This window comes from Myotis nattereri (genome assembly GCF_964212035.1).
Source record: "Myotis nattereri genome assembly, chromosome: 4".
NCBI lineage: Eukaryota > Metazoa > Chordata > Mammalia > Chiroptera > Vespertilionidae > Myotis > Myotis nattereri.
Window position 1 is genome coordinate 102,218,526 of NC_138079.1, and position 20,099 is coordinate 102,238,624.

Genomic DNA, 20,099 nt, shown 5'->3' on the forward strand with positions numbered 1-20,099 from the left:
CGATCCTAGTGGGGAACACTAATCGAGGGAACAAGGTGACTCCTGTGACTCAAAGTCCCACGAGGAGAGCCAACTGGGGCGTCGCAAGGCAGCGAGGAAGCGTCCAGGGACTACGCCAGCACAGCGCGAGGGGTGCAGGCTCAGGGCGCCAATCTGGGGCGGTTCTGCCCGCTAGGGAACCCGTTTGTCGGAATAAGACGCCAGTACCCCGCTCCGCCGGCTGGCCTCAATCCCTGCACCGCAGGTTAGGAACCCGCAGGCTACCTCCTCTTCGGGCCGGTAGAAAACTACATTTCCCATCATTCCCTCGCGGCTCCTCGATCCGACCTGCGACGGAAGTGGCCGCCGAGAGACTATGCGTCAGTTCCGCTGCGCAAGTGGTCCCACGTTCTGTAGTCGTGAGTGGAGACCTGGAACTGCGTCTGGTTTCCGGTTTCGCGCGACGGAACTGACGTGCGCGGCGCGCGACGCAGAGCCGAGTGCAGAGCTGAGGTCGTGATGAGCTGTGTGCTGTGTGCGCCGGCGGCTGGGTGAGCTCTGTTCCTTCTCGGCGGGGCGGAGGACGGGCGCAGCGTGCGGCAAGCTCACTGCTCTTTTTTTTCCAGGGCTGCCCGGGCGCTGAGGCTCGTGCGCTGGGCTTCCCGAAGCCTGCATCCGCCGCCCGGTGGCCGGGATCAGGCCCAGTCCGCAGCCAAGGGCGAGGAAGAGGACGATCCTGACCGCCCCATTCCGTTTTCCACCAGCAAAGCCAACCCGTCCCGTTGGACGGTGGAGCATTCCCTGGGAAAGGAGCAGCAGCGATCCTGGTGGAGGGTCTTGCCCATAAGCCTGTCCCTCATGATTCTGCTCATTTGGTGCGTCGTTAGGGACGAGACCAGCACGGACCGCTGGTTGAAACAGGTATTGGAGGAAGAGGAGCCGGAGCTCAGCGATCCCTCCGAGGAGCCTGGCACTCCCGCTGCCTGTGGAGAGAGAACTTAAAGAGGCGCCCGCGGGGGCAGGCAGCGAGGGACCAGGCAGCCGCCCTTAGGCCTGACGTCGCGTTTGATAGTTTCTGTCTGGTTCTGTGCGTCCCCAGGCTGAAGGGTTGGATGGCGCACCTGGCCACACTGACCCTCGGGGGAGGAGAGAGCAGAATGTCAGCAGACGGGACCCAGCTCTTGGCCTGATACTTTGATGCCCAACGAATATGCACAAAAGACTTTTTTTAGATCCATATGAAAGGTTTTGGATTTGTGATTTTGTTCAACGTTATGTTTCCAAAGCAAGTCTGGTCACACTTGTAATCCAGTGTAATCTAGTTTGCTTTTGAGACAGAATAACTCAGACGAGTTAAGCTTTTTATTTTACAATGTATTGTGGTATGTATAAATTGATGTTAGTTTTACAAACTAACACATTGATAAATGTTAATTAGCTAATGTGGAATTAAGCCAACCCCCCCCTTTTGCATCTCATTAAACAAAGGGAGCCTTTTAGTCCTTTTTCAATTCCTTCTTTTTAAATTGATTTTAGAGAGAAGAAGGGAGAGAGAGAGAGAAGTCAATGATGAGAGAGAGAATCATGGATTGGCTGCCCGTGCACGCCCCCTACTGGGGATTGAGCCCTAAACTGGCATGTGCCTTTACCTCAGTCCTGGTGACCTCTTTGCTCATGGGTCGATGCTCAACTCTGAGCCACACTGGCAGGGCTCCTTTGTGGGTTTTTCTTTTTCTTCTATTTTTTTTTTTTTTTTTATCAAGGCAACAAACTTTCTGAATAAAATAAAACCGATGAATTTTTCTTTTGACAAAATACACTATTTGGGGTACTAAATTATGTTTTTCAAGTACTACGTAGGAATCCTGCTTAATTCTGAAATACAAGATACATAAAAGGAAGATCTTATTTACAGAAGCTTCTAGTGAAAGGTTTTACCGTGGCATGTACTAGTAAACGCTGCTGAAGTTAATTGGAGGTTTCCTTCACGAGGAAGTTTAAAGGCTGTATGAGTATATGGGCTTCTCACAAGGCCTTTGCTGAAGTTCTCTAAGTGCCTGGCGCACCTTGGTAAATTATGCTTGTCAGGGAGGTGGGACTCATACAAGTATGTGCTTTTTTCTTTCATTGTAATCCTCACCTGAGGATATGTTTATTGATTTTAGACAGAGGAAGGGGGAGAGAGAGAGAAGCATTAACCAGTTGCCTCTTGTATGCACCCTGACTGGGGATCGAACCCATAACCCCAGTTATGTGCCCTGACCAGGAATTGAGCCCTCGACCTTTTGGTTTACAGGATGGCACTCCAACCAACTGAACCACACCAGCCAGGGCAGTGGGTGCATTTTTTTAAAGATGGAGAGTCCTAGTTTTGGCTCAATGGATAGAGCATCAGCCCTCAGACTGAAGGATCCCGGGTTTGATTTTGGTCAAGGGCACATACTACGGTTGCAAGCTTGATCCTCAGCCCTGGTCAGCGTGCATGCGAGAGGCAACCAATCCTTGTTTCTCTCTCATATTGATGTTTCTCTCTGTCTCACTCCTCCTTTCCACTCTCTAAAAATCAATGGAAAAATATCCTCGGGTGAGGATTAATGACAACAACAAAAGATGGAGAATCCAAGGTTTGGAAAGATTGACCTAATCAGCTCAAGTTACATTGTTAGTCCCTAGTGGGAACAAAGAACTAAGATGTCCTTCCTCTGGCCTACTGTGGTTATGAACTCTTTTTTTGTTGTTGTTAATCCTTGCCGGAGGATATTTTTTAAAATTAATTTTTAGAGTGGAAGGGAGGGAGGTGAGGAGAGAGAAATATTGATGTAAGAGAGACACATCAATTGATTGCCTCCTGCACATGCCCCGACCAGGGCTGAGGAACAAACCTGCAACCCAGGTATGAGCCCTTGACTGGGAATCAAACCTGAGACCCTTTGGTCCTTGGGCAGATGTTCCAGCATGGAGCCACACTGGCCAGGGCCTCTTTTTTTTTTTTTTTAATTATTTATGTATTCATTTCAGAGAGGAAGAAGGAGGAAGAGAGAGAAACATCAATGATGAGAGAGAATCATTGATTGGCTGCCTCCTGCTGGGGATCAAGGCCGAAACTGGGGCATGTGCCCTGACCAGGAATCCAAGGGTGACCTGATTCATAGGTTGACCCTCAACCACTGAGCCACATTGGCCCGACAGTTGTGAACTCTCGTTTGAGCAACAGGCATTCACACTCAAACCCTTAATTTACTCTTACTAGCTCTTGCAGAAAAAAAAATGTCAGAACTAATGAGAAATTTTTTTTATGTTAATTAAAAGTGACTCAGCCCTGGCCAGGTCACTCAGTTGGTTAGATCGGCATCCCACTATGCCGAGGTTGTAGGTTAAGTTCAATCCCTGTTCAGGGCACATGCAAGAATCTATGCATAAATAAGTGGGACAACAAATCGATCTTTTTCTCCAATAAAAGAAAAAGTAAACCATATGAGAAAAGCAATGTGTTTGATCTGGAAGCTAGACACTAACTTTGTTAGGCAAAAGGAAGAGAAAACACATCATGCCACATGCAACAGATCCTGAGTGCCTCCAGGGTGGCTATCGGTGAAGGCTGTTACGGGTTTTGTCATGAGCTAAAGGAGAACCCCAGGCTCGCTGGCAAGTGTAGGCAGACCCTCCCATACCTGGATTTGGCAAAGGGCTGGCAGCAGAGTAGGCAGACAGGTGAACTGTTACTGAAATCCTTTCATTATTTAGCAGTTTTTGTAGTGTGCTCATCTTATTCCCCAACTGGCTGTAGCTTTTCTTTTCCCAGGGTGCTTGGCACATTCGCTTCCCGAGATAAGCACCCGATGAGGATTTGAGCAGGAGAGGACTAGTGTAAGCATGCTATAACAGAAGCAGTTGCAGTGATTCATGAGATGAGAAATTGTTGGGCAGAAGGAGGAGAAAATTGTTTTAAAGAAAATCCGAGGCCGAAACCGGTTTGGCTCAGTGGATAGAACGTCGGCCTGCAGACTGAAGGGTCCCAGGTTTGATTCCGGTCAAGGGCATGTACCTGGGTTGCGGGCACATCCCCAGTAGGGGGTGTGCAGGAGGCAGCTGATTGATGTTTCTCTCTCATCGATGTTTCTAACTATCTCTCTCCCTTCCTCTCTTTAAAAAATCAATAAAATATATTTTTAAAAAAAGAAAGAAAGTTCGAGGAAGAAGAGGTTAACTAAATGGCCTCACATCTTTCAAGCAGCAGAGCAATTTCGGAAGTGCTGTGCATTTCCCTCAATCCCAACCCCCCGAAAAAGTAAAACACTTCTAAATTTACAGTGAAGTGTTACTTTATATGTCTAGGTACTCCCCCAGCCATTTAAGAATGGTCTTTGGGCCCAGCCAGCATGACTCTGGTTGAGCATGGAGCTATGAACCAAGAGGTTACAGTTCAATTCCTGGTCAGGGCATATGGCCAGTAGGGGGCATGCAGGAGGCAGCCAATCGATGATTCTCATCGATGTTTCTATCTCCCTCTCCCACTCTGAAATCAATTAAATATATATATTAAATATATATAAAATATATATTAAAAAGTAAAAAAGGTCTTTGGAAGCACAAAAAATTACTCTGGGTCTTCACAGCCTTGCACAATTCTCTGATCTCTTCAAGGAAGACATCTCATGGGTAAGAAGGAACAGTAGGCACCTTTACTCCCACCTCTACAGTGAAGATCCCCAGATTTTTAAAATTTTTCTTCTTGGTACCCTGATGGAATCAAACCAGCCGCCTTTCAGTGTATGGGACAATGCCCAACCACTAATTTTTAAATTGAGCCAACTTCGTTTTTTGAGCTCCAAAGTGGCTCTCTGTACATCAGTACTGGACTTCATAGGTTCCTCAAACAGCTTAGGTGCAAAATGGAATTCATCTCTTCCCAAACCTGTTTCTTTGTTATGTATTCCTCCAAGCTAGGGACCTTGAAATTATTCTAGACTTATTTTTCTTTCCCCACTTACTAGCAGCCTTCAAGATCTGTTCGTTCCTCCAACGAATGAGTCCTGTCCTCTGCTTCATTCTCCTCCTTGATTTTCTTAGAAAATACCATATTGATTTTTTGCCATTTCCCAGGTTTAAATGTAATGTTTGTAAAGGTAATAATTCATTTGGAAAATGAACATAAAAAGAAGATAATCATTTACCCCACCAGCAAATGATAGCTTTTATTTTACTGTAATACTTGTAGTTCAAAAAATAACTTACATACTTGAGAACAAATATGTGGAACTGTTATACCTTGCTTTGTTTTTAACCTAAATAGGAGCATTTTTCATGTCAGTGGGAGCATTGTTGTTCAATCATGGCATAGCCCTCGAACTTAACCGTGTCACCAATACTGTTCTGTTAGGCGCTCTCAAGTGTTTGCTGAGTGACTGATAATGATCTTTATCTGAATCTGATTTTAGGTCCGTTCCTAGACATGGAACATCATTTTCTGTGAAGTTCAGCGCCTGTTTGTCCTCCCAGCTGTGCTGCAGCTTATCTGGTTGCAGGCCACCAACACTGCAGAATGCTGTTCCGCCCACTCCAGGGCTCTTGCCTTGTTTTCATTTGCATTTTTTTAAATTACTAGAGAAGTTGAACATTTTTTTTTTTTTAATTTCAGAGAGGAAGGGAGAGATAGAAACATCAGTGATGAGAGAGAATCATTGATCAGCTGCCTCCTGTATGCCCCATACTGGGGATCGAGCCCACAACCCGGGCATGTGCCCTGACCAGGAATTGAACTGTAACCTCTTGGTTCATAGATGGATGCTCAACCTCTGAGCCATGCCTGACGAGAAGTTGAACATTTTAAAAAATGTTTACAGAATAATGTACTCTGGGGCCTGGGTTGTGTCCTGAAATGCACACCCTGGTTCTTACTCCAGGGTCAGCTGAGCTGGGGCCGCTGCTGCCTGCTTCCCGGAGTTCCCACCCTGTTGGTGTCCATGCGTCTTTTGGATTCTTCTTTAAAAATCAGCTTAACTCACCCATTTAAATATCCTATTAAAGATATTTAGTATATTCACAGGGGGCACCCATCACCACAATCTAATTTTAGGACATGTTCGGACTCCCTAAAAGAAACTCCGTTCCCACGAGCAACATGCCCTATGTCTCCCCATCTCTCCCACATCCAGCCCTAAGCAGTTGGACCCATCCTTCCAGCCTCAGCACCCAGCATGGCATCAGAGTCAGTGAGTGAGTGAAGTGTGACCGAGCAGCCTGTGTAGGTTGTCTAAATCCCGAGACCTGTTGGCTCCATCTCCTGGAGCCCAGCTCACGGTCGCACCGGGCGAGCAGAATGCTCAGGGCAGCAGTGGGCAGAGGAGAGCTATGCGAGCGCAGGATGGGTGTGCAGCTGGACCACGGGCGCCCGCGGGGGTGGGGGAAACGCTATGCACGGGGGATGCGGGAGTGGTAGCGGCCCATGTCCGGGGTGTGTCCCCGGCGGGGCCTGGTCTAGGGTCCGCGAGGGTCGCCTGGAGATGGTAGCTGGCCGCTGGGCGCTGGCGGAGCTGCCCCTCCCCGAGAGGCGCCAGCCCAGGCGGCGCCCGGGCGGCCGGGTGGGCGTGGCCGCGGGGCCGGGGGCGCCGGTGGGCTCCGCGTGGGGGAAGATCCCGAGGGGCGGGGGCGGGCCCGCGCGGCGCATGCGCGCTGCATTGTTTTGACTGAAAATGCCGTCTGTTTCGAAAGCAGCGGCGGCGGCGCTGAGCGGGTCCCCCCCGCAGACGGAGAAGCCGACCCACTACAGGTCAGTGCCTCGGCCGCCGCGGCGGGGACGGGAGCGGGTCGGGAGCGGCCCCGTGCGCTCCCAGCCGGTGCCCCCGCGCTCCTGGGCCTGGGTGCCACCGCCCGGTGCGGCCTGGGGCCCGGTGCCGCCCCCGTCCCCCGCCCCCCGCGCCATCCCGGGTGTGCGCCTCGCCCGGCCTCCGCCGGAGTGGCGCCTGGACTCCGGGCGGGTGGATCCCCATCCGACTCGGGCTGCCACTGCCTGAGGTCGGAGTCGGTGCCCAGGGTCTGGGTGGCACCGGGGCTTGGTAGCTGGGGAACGCCCGGGGGTCCGGGGTCCACGCGCCTCTGTTTGGAGGTCGGGGAACAGAGCCTGCGGTCGGGGAGGGGCGCGGAGACTGCGCCTGGGAGCCGGGATGTGGGACCGTGCCTGGGCGGGGAGGGCGGCCATCTGGGCTGCGGTTGCCTCTGCCTGGGGTCGGAGACGTCACCTGGGCTTTGGGGTCCGGCGCACCTGGAGTCTCGGTGTCGTGCCTGAAAGTGGGCAGTCGTGGCTGTGGTCGGGATGGCGGGTAAATGCATGGGGTCTGGAGGATGACACCTGAGGTCTGGGAAACGCTCCTGGCCCCGGAGCGGGCAGGCGGCCGTCTGGGATCATCGTAGTCCGAGTGGCAGTCGCGCATTGGGATGGGGATGGGGATGGGGGTGGGCTGTGCCTGGAGGGCCCATGCCTGGGGTTGAGGGTCGTGCCTGCAATCGGTGAACCATGGCCGGGATCGGAGGAATGCGCCTGTGCTGGGGACGAGGGGGGCCGGGGCGGTCATCTGGACGCGGAGTGAGGGGCTGCACCTGGGGTCCGGATGGGGGGCTGCACCTGAGTCGGAAATGGCACCTGGGCTTGTGGGCCGGGGCGCGCCTGGAGTTGCATCGTCGCGCCTGTGGTCGGAATGGGGGGCTGTGCGTGGGTTCTGGGGGATCGCGCCTGAGATCCGGGAAACGCGCCTCGGCTCACGGTGGGGGAGGGCGGCAGCCTGGGGCCATCTGGACTCGAAATGGGGGCCGCACCTGGGGTCGCGTTGCCTTGGGCCCACGGGTCAGGCCAACCCTCGTCCCTGCCCCAACCCACGAGTCTCCGGCTGCCTGCTGGCGGCGGCGGCGGCGGAAGCGACCCGCAACACTGTTTGTCTTTTTAGGTATCTAAAGGAGTTTAGGACAGAGCAGTGCTCCCTGTTTGTGCAGCACAAGTGCACCCAGCACAGGCCATTTACCTGTTTCCATTGGCATTTCCTAAATCAGCGTCGGCGCAGACCGCTCCGCAGGCGCGACGGCACCTTCAACTACAGCCCAGACGTGTACTGCTCCAAGTACGACGAGGCCAGTGGCGTGTGCCCCGACGGCGACGAGTGAGTGTGTGTGTGTATTTGTGGGGGGGGGGGGAGCGGGGGGGGAGGAGGGGAGTGCTGGCCTTCAGGGGGCAGCACCAGCTGCTCTGCCCCTGGACCTGGCCTTGCAGGGGGTGGGCTGGGGCTGGGGAGGGGCGGACCCCTGGTTATTTTCATCATCTGGCACACCTGTACAGGGGATCCTTTCTTTTCTCTGAAGTTTTTCCGATGACCAGGACTGGTTTGATGGGGGTTGGGGGGCGGGGGGGGGGAGGATTTTCCTATCTTTAGGCCAGTGTGGGAAGAACTGTGTGTCTCACGGAATAAACCTTGCATGATTCAAACCGAATTTGCTTCACTTCCCACTTCTGATTGCTACAGTTCTCCAAATTTCTTATATTAGAACCAGCCCAAAGGAGGTACAGCTTTTAGGTTTAGGACCATTTTTGTAGTTGTCCATTGTGTTTATAACGAGAGCGTTAGTTAGAACGTATACTCACACTATGCAAATGTATCTGGAATGTTCCTTTTTTTGCTGTTTACATGTTTAGTTGTTTTTTTTAAGCAATTTTATTTGCAGGCTGCCATTTATGCAGCACTTTTAAAGTTTAGGAACTTGAGATTTTGTTTGTGTTGACTTTTTTTTTTTTTACAAGTTTCCTAATGGTGTTTTGAACACCAAGTTTATAGTTGTGAGTGCATGAAATAACAGATTCTTCTTGCATTATGAACTATTGTAACCCTACTTTTGCCCCACCCTGTGTATAGAATGGGAAAACAGGAAAAGTACAGTCAGCTTGTATATTCATAGACAGCTTGGTAGGCAGCAGTGGGTTTTGCTTTTTTCCTGTGGGCTGTTTGATGGGGCTGGGGGACATCCATTCCTGCCAGGAGGTGGGGTGGCATCACTGTGCCCTCCGATCCTCTGAAAAGAGCAGCTTGTTCAGCTTCTGTCTGGAAGGGGGTCTAATTTGGGGAGGTCTTCAGGCTCTATCCCCTGATCCTCTGAAGGGAGATGATTCAGTTATGAAGACAGTTTTCACTCCCCCACACACAGAGTCTGGTGTGATGAGTCTGTTTTCCTTCATTTTCCAGAATGCTTAGGCCACGAAGTCCATTTTTAATCTGTGGTCATTATTTTATAGACTTTATTCAGTTACTGAAAGGTGTTTCGTTGAACACCATCTAATTCCATGGTATTGTTAAGGCAGCTTGAAGTCTGTTGAAATCATGTGGACTGCTCCACCACGGTTAGGATTGCTCTACTTCTGTGAAGTTTGAAAAGTGCCTTTTTGTATGGTTCTTGAGCCGATGTTTTCTGCAGATGACTCTTCAGAAGAGAGATGTTTTTGTCTAGCCGAGGCCTGGTATCAGTCCCCCAATTCCCGTGGTCATGTCTGTCACCTCTCTGGATCTGGGGTCCTGAGTCGCCCTGCTGCTTGACCGTGGTTTGGGGATCCAGTCTCCTGGCATGTCTGACCCCATCCTAGAGTCCCGTATCGGGATTAAGCGACAGTATTCATTGGTGGTGCTTTTAATACGTGAAAAGAAAGCATATTTTAACAGCTGTCTTGGGTCCCAGAGTCTGGATGTCTTGATGTTGATTCAGTCCCACTGCTGGGGATGGGGTCCAATTCTTTTGAGATGAGAGTTCTGCAGTGAACACCTACCTGCAGCTGGTCATTTTAAGCTGGGCGCAAATAGTAACCAAGTGATATGCAATTGTTCATTATAAAAGTATAAAATATTATTAAAATAAAAATATTTGTGTAGTCTAAATGGTATACGGTTATCATTGAGAAACAGGACCAAGATGCTTGTTTGGCACTTTCTGTTTTGGATACATCCTTTGTACATCTGTGCACAGTAAGAAAGTCACATGTGTCTTATTAAAGATGTTTGTAACTTCTCTTGAGCAGATGACTTGCTTCAGCTCTTCAGGATGAGTTTGACAGCCGGACATCTCCCCAGGGGCCCTCTCCTTAGCAATCACTGCTCGTTTTACTCATTCTCTGGGAGAGGGACTTTCCTGTCACCTACAAATGGAATACCCTGGAGTTTGTCCTGTGGAATTACATATTCTGGTCCACAAAAGGTTGCCATGGATTTGTAAATAGATACTACCTTTCAGAGCAAGGACAGGTAGTATCTGTTTCCTTTTTATTTCAGTTCATTGGTTCTTGAAATTTCTATTTTGAGCATTTGTACTGTCAACCTATTATTTTAAAACATGACTATGTATCAAAGAACAAAGACCCTCCAGCCAACCCTTCTGTCAGGTGACAGAAGCATCTAATGTTGTTCTTGACACTTGCTGGGGGCAACATGGGGCCCAGCCAGAAAGGGGTGAGGCCTGCAGGAGGATTGACACACCTGCCATCACCCTCCTCCAGGGGCCCCTCCCTGGCTGTCACACCCCCACTGTCACTCTTGTTCCTTGGCGGGCAGTCACACTCCCCCTCTCACTATCACCCACCTCCCAGTGGTGCCCTCCCTTGATGTCACCCCCCACTCCCGCCGTCACCTCCTGAGAGCCCCCCTCCTCGTCTCCATCTCCGTGGGCCCCCCTACTGTCATCCCTTTTCCTTGACAGGCAGTTAGTTACCCTTCCTCCTGCGCTCACCTCTTCTCTGGTGACCCCTTCTCTTGTTGCCACTTCCTTTCATTGGCCGGCGGTCAGTCTCCTCTGCTGTCACACCCTCCCCTCCATGGGCATTCTCCCTGTCACCTCTGCGTCTCTCATCTCTCGCTGTCATGCCCCACCCCACTGTCACCCCTTTTCCTGGGCAGGCAGTCACCCTCTTACCTCCCGCACCCCTCCGTCTGCGGCCTTCTCCACTGTCACGGCCCCGCCGCCGCCCCCTTTCCTCGGCGGACGGGCACCCCTTAGTCAGGGAGGGTCCCCTCTGCGCTGGCGTGCAGCGGTCCTCCCTTTCCCACTGCCCTTTGTTCTGGTGGACACGCCCCTTACCCGGCGCGGGCCGCGATTGGCCGCCCGGGTCACGTGCACCGCGCCGCGCCCCGCCCCCGTGGGAACTGTTCTCCCGGGCGCGGTGGGACCGCCTGGGTCCGCCTCGCTGTGTGCGGTGTGTGCGGCGGGCGCTGTGCGCTTTCTCTAACCTGCGGACAGAGTTGGCCGCGCAGAAAACCGCTCCCGGGGCGGGCCCAGCTCCACAGGGTCGGTGTTCCCACCTGGGCGGATCCACCTCAGGTATTTCCGAGGCTGGGGCTGCCAGGAAAGCGGCTTTTGTCCGGAAGTTTCTGTGGGTCCAGCCACGTATTGAAAACTGCCCTGAGAGAGGCGTCGGGTGTGGACGGCCCTCGGCCCCCTGCTGTCCGGCTTGCTCCCCGCGGGGACTGAGAGTTGCCAGCTTCGGTCTTGGTTTTCGTACCTTGAACCCAGGTTTGGTTGAGACCTCTCGCTACAGGATACTGCGTGTGCGGAGTTCTCGGTGCTGGTCAGGCACTTACAGGTGTGGGCTCTGACATTTAAAAAGAAAAAGCCCTCCCCAGGGGTGTGAGCGCTCCTCCAGAAGAACATTTTTATTGGAAAACAATTCAGGCAGTTCCTAACTGTATGTGCGCTGAGTGAATTTTTCTGCTTTGTTCTCTGTTAACCCTCCTCCTCCCCTAGACAGGCTGTCCCTGACCCGCACAGTTACACGTTTTTTTGTTTTAATAAGAAACTAGAGGCCTGGTGCACAAAATTCATGCACAGGTAGGGTCCCTAGTCCTGGCGGGCAATCCGGGCCTTCCTTTGTTCTGCACCACCCCCTGGTGGTCAGCACAGGTCATAGCGAGCTATCGAACTCCCAGTCTCCCGTTGGAATGCCGGAGGGGACACTTTGCTTATTAGCCTTTTATATATATAGGTATATAGATAGATAGATGGGCCTGCTCATTATGTGGAGTAACTTTACGGGTTGATTCTGGATATCTGCCATTTCTCACCATAGATACCTCCCTGCTCCCTGCGCTTCGGGCAGCTGGGGGCACAGGCCTCTCAGGTGGAGCAGATGATGTGTGACTCAGCGGGCTTTCCCTTGTGAATCCTGGTGGTAGCTTGTTGATTTAAGGAAGCCTTTCTACATGCCCGAAGTTTGGTGTCCCTGCTGTATCATACTTGTGTATAGTTTGACCTTTTGTTGAAAGATACTTTTGCAATGTTTAATTTTTTAAAGTTGAGTGTCTTAGTACCTGAGGCTTAGATGGAAGTTCGTTCTCTTCAGGGTGGTTATAAATTTGTTGTTTAAGCATTTTACAAGTGCATTCTGCTTGTGCTTTTTGGGTAAGGTGAAAGCCAAGGGCAGGTGTAGACTATTAGAGCATCATATTCAATAGTTGGGGCTACTTGTAGACTAGAAGAGAACACACACTTTTTTTTTTTTTTGTAATCTTCGCCCCAGGATATTTTCTCCATTGATTTTCAGAGAGTGGAAGGGAGGGGAGAAAGAGACAAACACCCCTCTGAGGGAGTCACATTGATTGGTTGCCTCCTGCACACTCCTGACCGGGGCCAGGAATGAGCCTGCAACCCTTCCGTGCTCTGGCCGACACTCTAACCACTGAGCATGTGGGCCAGGGTGAAAACAGAGTTTTGGTTACAAACTAACCAGCTTAAGAGAATTACAATTAGGTGACTGAGTTAGATCTGTAAGAGACCCATATAAAAATGTTAAAAGCACTGACTGATTGCAAGCACTTCAGTTCCTGTTGCTTTTGGTGAAGGGCTGGGACAGAGATGGTGACCAGGATGAAAGGCCTGGCCCGGGGAGATCAGGTGCCCCTTGGGGCCGGTGGAGAGACGTTTCTGTCCTTGGGAGAGAGTGGTAGCTCTTTGGGTGCAGAGGAAGGAGGTGCACTCATTGCTGGAGCTGATGCTCCCCCTTAGGGACTAATGAGGGGTCACTGTCCTGGCTCAGGAGTTCAGGGCCAGCCCTTGGAAGCCAGAGGCTGCAGGGCCCAGGGATGAACAGATGGATGTGGTCAACATGGGGGGCTGGCAAACCCTCACTCCCAGTGTCTGAGAGGAGAGGCAGTAAGAGGACACACTGGCTTCTCCCTATAAGCTCCACCCTTTTACCATCCCCCCACCTTGACCTCAGGACCTCTGACCCTGCCCCCCAGTTGTATGCAGCACACAGGTCTTTCTGCCATTGCTCATTTTCCAAACTCCTATCCGTTTGCTTCATTCTGTTCCATTTTGCGCCTCAGTCATTTCTGTGCTGTGTTCTGCTCTCCCACTTGCGCCGGAGCTTGGAGGACTTGGAGGGGGTCATCCTCCTTGTCATTCTCAGCCCAGTGTGTCTCCTGGACCAGCCCTAGACTAGCAGCAGCAGTATCACCGGGGAACTTGCCCTCCAGGTGATTCTGACCCATTTTCCCGTGTGGGAGCCCTGGTCCAGGCCCAGTCCAGTTCACAGGTGGATGCTAATGCGCAGTGGGTTTGAGTTCGGTGGCCACCTTGGTCTCACACACATAGACTGGTCTTGTTGTGCAGTAGGTCCGAGTTTGGTGGGTCCAGTTTTGTTTCGGGTGAGAAAGGGGCAATTTTAGGCTCTCCTGGAGCCTTAGGGATAGGGCAGCCTTTGTTGTTGTCCCACTTATGTATGCATTCATTGGTTGGTTTTTATATGTGCCCTGACCAGGGGTTAAACCCACAGCCTTGGCTACACAACTGAGCTGCCAGGCCTGGGCTGGTTAGGGACAATCTTGTGTTCCTCCCTGTTCCTCCCCTCCTGGTTCAGTGGTTGCACAGCCCTGTGGTAGAGCTATGTCCGGGGGCCGGCATGCACCACGCCGCGTGCCCCTGCGCCATGCCATCAGGAGCCCTGTTTTAGTGACACTGTTCAGGTCACTAATTGTTGTGGACAAGTTTGAGAACCATGGATGTCACCCTGAATTTGGCGAGTGCTGCAAGGCTGGCAGCCGTCCTGGGGATGGCTTAGTGCACTCGGGCGCAAGGAGGAATCTGCACGTGGTGTCAGGCCGTCCCTGGGGGCCTCTTCCCTAGCCCAGGAGGGGGCCTGGCTTTGTCACTGGGTAATCTCTGAGGTTTCCCCTTTCACCTCTTAAATGTTCTTAAGGTGAAGCCAATTTCTTCTTATTAAGTGTTCTCCAGTATTTTAAGGTCAGTTCATGTTTTAACCCTTTGCGGTCGTATTCAGTTTGGACATGGGTGTCGTACTGGTCGGAATTAATTTCCATCGAAAGAGCAGTGATACATACCATGCAAGATTATGAAGGATAAACAAGATTTATTAATTCTTTTTTGGAACTACGTCACTACTGGTAGAATCACTACAAACGTTATCACTTTCTACGTCAGAGTCAGTATTCAAGGTGCCAAAATAGAACTCTTCATTGTTACTTTCAGATTCGCAGTACACTTCTTTCGGTAACTTTCTTTTTGCCATTTTGGAGTATTATTTTGAAATATCTTAACAAGCGAGAATGCCTAATTACAGTTAAACGTCATTTGTAAAGCTTTATTTGAAATTCTGCGAAGTATCTCTGAAGCTTGTCGATTTCTTCACTCTCAAAAGGCGACTGACTCGCCACGGTGTTTTGCATGGCGAGTGTGGGACGACTGCGTTTGTTTATGTTGAGTTTCGATATCTCCGATTTGTCTGGGCAGTGTTTTGGTTCGTGACAGGGTCGCTTAGACACTTAAGAGCTTTCAGAGAAATTATGAACTGATACATGAATGAATAGAGTTAAGATTCGTACGGTTCCTTGCTGTGGTGGCTGAGAGCAGACATACAACCGGAACGGTAAAAAAGCTTTGGTGGCTGAGAGTGGACAAACGACCGCAAAGGGTTAATTCATGAAGAAGGTGACATGCTCTGAGTGACATTGTAGTGTCTATTTGGTGCTCAGTGCTGGGGAACAAGAGGCCTTGGCCTGACTCTAGTTGCCGTGGCAATGGTACTGGAGAAGAAACAAATGATGCACAGAGCTACCCTGAGGGGCCATTAGGGAACAAATGACACTTTAGATTTAACATTAGGGAAGTGGGGAGCCTGCTGCTGTGCTGCGGCTGTTTGGAGTGAGTTCTGTAGAGAAACTTCAAGGCCGCCTCAGCTCTGGTGCGCTGGTGCCTTCTCCCCAGACTGTGGGCTTCTTATGCCTGACTTGTAGTACATGCATAGGTAGGTCTGAAGGTTGGAACTGCTTTTGTAAAATGGTGGCTTTCCTAGTAGCTTCAATTGTTTACTTCGTAATAAAAGTTACCACCTTAACTTTTTTTCAGTGTCCACTTCAGTGGTATTACGTCCATTCACATGGCAGCCGTCATCACCATCCATCTCCAGATCTTTTCCATCTCCAAACTGAAATTCTCTCCCCATTAAACAGTTGCTGCTCCTTCCATAATTTTTGATATAAGCAAATAATATAGGTATTCTTGTTCCCCATCTTCCGATATAAACACCCATTTCTTCATGTTTTTCCCTCACAACACCTCCTGGCGCCCCTTCCCTGGTTGTCCATACTGACCCCCTGTTCCTCAGAGCTGCACTGCCATCTTGTTTATTCCAGGACTTTGGCTGTCTGCAGCCTTTGAGGGTGACAGACAGCCCTGCAGAGATCGTGTTGGGGGGCCGTCTTTTTCTCTTTTGCCAGCTGTCTCGGGGGCCGGTCTCTAGAAGTGGGTCATTCGGGGAGAGTAAATGCACTGCCGTCTCGTTCCGTGTCACCAGACGCCCCTCCAGAGAAGTCGCTGCGCTCTGGCTTTCTTCCGGCCACGGCGTCTGCTTCTCCGCAGCCGCAGCCCCGCTCTGGGTCCTGCCCTGGAGCAGGGGGCTTTCCATGCCAAGTGCCTCCCAGTGGTCATGACCCATGACATTTTTTTGTCTTGTAGATTCTTTGTTTATTTCCCTAGTCTATTGTTCTGTGAATTCCTGGCCTCTTTATTTCTTCAAGTTCTTTATTTATGATGATAGCAATCTGTATGAGTAAACGGGGAGGGGTCCTGTGTTCTAGATCAGGTTCCCTGGCGTGGCAGAGGGTTCTCCATGACATCCTCCGGTCCCGGGTGCCAGAAACTCTGTTACATGGCAGCGCTGTGTGCGGACACAGGGAAGGGCTTGGAGGAGCTTGAAATATATATAAAATATATCGTATATATATTAAACTGTAACTTTATAATAGGGATTTTAGGCAAGGGTGTGTCAATTAGGAGATAGTAATTATGCTAATATTTTGTCATGTCCCTTATATCTCCCCAAAATGTTTCTTGGAACTCCTTGCTGGGAACATAAAGGGAACAGTCATCTTCTCTGTGGGCACGTAGAGTGCTGTGTGTATGCACAACACCTCCTTTTCATACTAATACATAGTGATACGATAGTAATTCTTTTTTTAAAGAGTTTTAATTGGTTTTTAGAAAGAGAGGAACATTGATGTGAGAGCGACACATCAATCAGCAGCCTCCCGCAGTCCCCTACCAGGGATTGAGCCTGCAACCCTGGGCCTGGGCCTTTGCCTGGGGATAGAACTGGCAGCCTCTTGGTACATGGGACGACGCCCAACCGACAAGGGCAGTATTTGCCATTTTCAAACGTACACTTCAGCGGCATCAGTTACATTCACAGTGTTAGACAACCATCATCACTATTTCTAAATTCCTTCCATCACGGCAAACAGAAATTCTGTTCCCATGAGAAGTCACTCCGCATTCGCCCCTCTTCCAGCCCTTGGTAACCTCCTCTGTTTCCTGTCCCGATGAATCTGACTGTTCTAGGGACCCCATGTGAGTGGAATACGTGATATGTGTCCTTTTGTGCCTGGCATCTCTCACTTAGCATGAGGTTTTACAGGTTTCATCCACGTAGCGTGTGTCAGTACTTTGTTCTTTTATGGCTGGATAGTATTCTGTTGTCTGCATAGCCTACGCTTTGCTTATCTGTTCATCAGCTGATGGGCATTGGGTCCTTTCCGGCTCTGAGCTAGTGAGCATCATGCTGCCACGATCGTGGTGCACAGACATCTCTGGAAATCCTTCATCCAGCTCTTCTGGGTGTGATCTGGGCTCCCAGCGGCCTTCTAACCTGCCTTCTGCTTGGTTGGCTCCAGTGACCTGGGACTTACCTGGCGCCCTGTGTCTGTCTCCCCTTAGGCCCTGCCCACCCAGGTGCTCAGTTAGGTCTGGGGTGAGCTGTCTGCACTCTGAGCCTAGTTTCCTCATAAGATAAGGGTTTAGAATGGATGCTCACTAAGTCGTTTGTTACTTTACTTTTGGGTCCTGTAAGGTGGCAAAGCGCCACCCATCTGTGCTTTGCGTGGGGAGCCATGCCCACCGGGCCCCCCCAGCATCCAGGTCCAAGTCCACAGCCTGCCAGACAGCAAGGTGGGAGTGGACCTTTCCCAAGCCTCACTGTCCTTGGATTTGGGGACTTGTAGCAACTGGCCCTGCCTTGACTCTCAGGCTGCTCAAGGGGTCATTGCCACAAGGATCCCTTGTGTCTCTCTTCCCCTCCTGCCGTGTGCCTTGTCTGGGGGACCACCTCACGGCAGGCGCAGTCCCCATGTTGCACATGGACTGAATCCTTCTCAACCACATCTGCAGCTGCTGCCTCCCTGCAGCGTGGGACCGGGTCAGTGCTCGGCAGCCTGAGACCGTGTGGCCCTCTCAGGGAGCGAGCGGCTCGCAGCCGCCCCTGGCCTGTGTGACTGCCCCTCTCGTCCCTCCATCCCATTCGCTTCTCTCCTGGCCTGTCTCCCACCAGCGTCCTCCTCCAGCCATGGCCTGGCTCCCAGGCCCTAAGGCCCAGACGGCCTGTGTCCCCCCTCTGCTCCCCAGGTGTCCGTACCTGCACCGGACAACCGGCGACACCGAGCGCAAGTACCACCTGCGCTACTACAAGACGGGCACGTGCATCCACGAGACCGACGCCCGGGGCCACTGCGTGAAGAACGGGCCGCACTGCGCCTTCGCCCACGGCCCCCTGGACCTGCGGCCCCCAGTGTGTGACATCCGGTGAGTGGGCATCCCGCCCCGGGTAGGCGGGGAACCGGCTCACTTCCCCAGAGTTTTAGGCATCACTGGTCCTAAGCAGCTCTTTTCCTGGGCTTTGATTTTATTCTAAAAAGTTTCCTTCCTTCTGACTCGTGCAATGGGGAGTTCCCTAGGGGATGAAGGCGATGAGCGAATCCTTACTAAACACACCCAGCTCTCAAGTCATTAGGATTTGGGTCAAGACCGTTGTCCCAGGGCAGGGGGGTGCCCGAGGGATGCAGGATACTGTCCTGAACCCTCCAGCCCGCCAGCCCCTCCAGGGACATATGGGGGCTCCTTAAAGTGATAGAACCAAATGAGTCTTCCACCTTCGGGAAGGGCTTGGACACACTCCAGAGCCGTAATCGCTGTGTTGTTTGGTCGCAGGGAGCTGCAGGCCCAGGAAGCCTTGCAGAACGGCCAGCTCGGCGGTGGGGATGGCATCCCTGATCTGCAGCCTGGGGTCTTAGCCAGCCAGGCCATGATCGAGAAGATCCTGGGCGAGGACCCCCGGTGGCAAGGTAACCCCATGGCCGCCACTGAGGGTGGGCAGGGCAGCCCCGAGCACTGTTTGTAAAGTGACCTCGTTTGTAGATCAGATGGGGGAAACTGGGACTCACTGAGTCGAGTACTTTACCCTCGGTCCTGGGGCTGTGGGGGCTGTTGGGACTGAGGGGGGTCTGAGCTCAGGCATCCGGCCACCCGGCCACTTCACACCACGGCTTCTCTGGGGGGAGGGTGCACAGCTGGCACAGCTCCTTACCACATGGGCCCTCCCAGAACCGGGCTGCTGTTCATGGCACTCCCTACCCTGCCCTGTGGGCCTCTGCATGGCCTTCAGATCAGCAGCCTTAGGTCCCTGGGGGTTTGTTTGAAATATGGCCATATCCCTTGGGACTGTGGGGCCCTACCCCTGGCAGCCTCCACAGATGATGGCGATGGGCAGTGAAATCTTTTTTTTTTGTGGTAAAATATACATCATATAAATTTGTCATTTTAACCATTTTAACGTGAACGATTCAGTGGCATTTAGTCCATTCCCAATGTTGTGCGACCAACACTCTCTAGTTCTAGAACATTCCATCTCCTGGATGGAAACCCAGTCCCCATTAAGTAGTCCCTCCCTGGTCCCTGGCCCCCACTGGTCTGCGTTCTGTCCTTGGATTTGCCTGTTTCAGAGCATCCCAAAGAGCAGTGAGGGTTTAAGAAAACCCCTCTGAGTAATGCTGTGTCTCCCCCACCTTCCTTCACTGACTCTCATGCTTGAACATGCATGAACCACGCTGCGGGGCTGTAGTCCCGTGAGCAGTGAGTTCCTCTGCTCACAGGATGTCTGTGCTGGGGCTGCGGTTCCAGGGGTGAATTAATAAAGGTGATGGCACAGGCCTTTCCGGATTCCCCTCCCACCTCCTGCTCCCCCGCTCTGGCCCTGGCACTGTGTGTGGCACCTGCGTGGCCAGCACCGAGGACTCGGGACTGGGCCCCTGGCTCAACCAGGACTGAGGACCATGGCCTTGGCCTCGTCTGGGATGTGGAGGGGGCCCAGGGGCCCTGCTCCAAGTTTCAGGGCGACCGCGTGTGCTGTTGAGGTCCTCCCCATGTTGTGATGTCACTGCTGGGGGCAGATCTCCCCACGGGAAACGCTGTGTGCCCAGCTCCCCGCTCCCTAGCATCCAGGATAATTGCTTCACTCAGGATTTTTTGTTTTTTTCTGGAAAACGCCTTTGAGAACGTTCCATTTCTTGTTTCCCAGCTGGTAGGCCTCCCTGATCGGAAAATCCCTGACTTCTACCTGCTAAAGCCGGTGCTCTGGTTCACAGCGCAGGTGTGGGCGACGGTCCCCAGCACCATCAGGGGCTGAGCTTGAGGAAGGACAGTGGGAGGAGGTGATGGCAGGCTGGCCCAAAGCTTCGCAGGGCCCTACGGAGTAACCTTGGTGCCTGCACCTGGGTTTGGGTCAGGAGTCTGTCTGGTTCAGGTGCTCTGGCTTCCCT

At 52.0% G+C, this 20,099-nt stretch overlaps 2 protein-coding genes across 2 annotated transcripts in view; both read left to right on the forward strand.

Moving 5' to 3' along the window:
* The first annotated feature begins 477 nt into the window (after positions 1–477).
* Positions 478–1,890, forward strand: UQCC4 (ubiquinol-cytochrome c reductase complex assembly factor 4). The gene is made up of 2 exons (XM_081090509.1): positions 478–530; positions 606–1,890. Exons 1-2 carry the CDS (start codon positions 499–501, stop codon positions 979–981), a joined length of 408 nt encoding a protein of 135 aa, XP_080946635.1. The 5' UTR covers positions 478–498; the 3' UTR covers positions 982–1,890.
* A 4,781-nt stretch (positions 1,891–6,671) lies between these two features.
* UNKL (unk like zinc finger) overlaps positions 6,672–20,099 on the forward strand; it is a gene marked incomplete at its 5' end in the record, with an annotated part of 49,386 nt that continues 35,958 nt past the window's right edge. Inside the window, 4 exons of the mRNA XM_081089346.1 lie at positions 6,672–6,748; positions 7,920–8,129; positions 17,911–18,087; positions 18,493–18,626. Of these exons, the coding sequence (XP_080945472.1) occupies positions 6,672–6,748; positions 7,920–8,129; positions 17,911–18,087; positions 18,493–18,626 (598 nt within the window). The remainder of the gene's footprint in view (positions 6,749–7,919; positions 8,130–17,910; positions 18,088–18,492; positions 18,627–20,099) is intronic.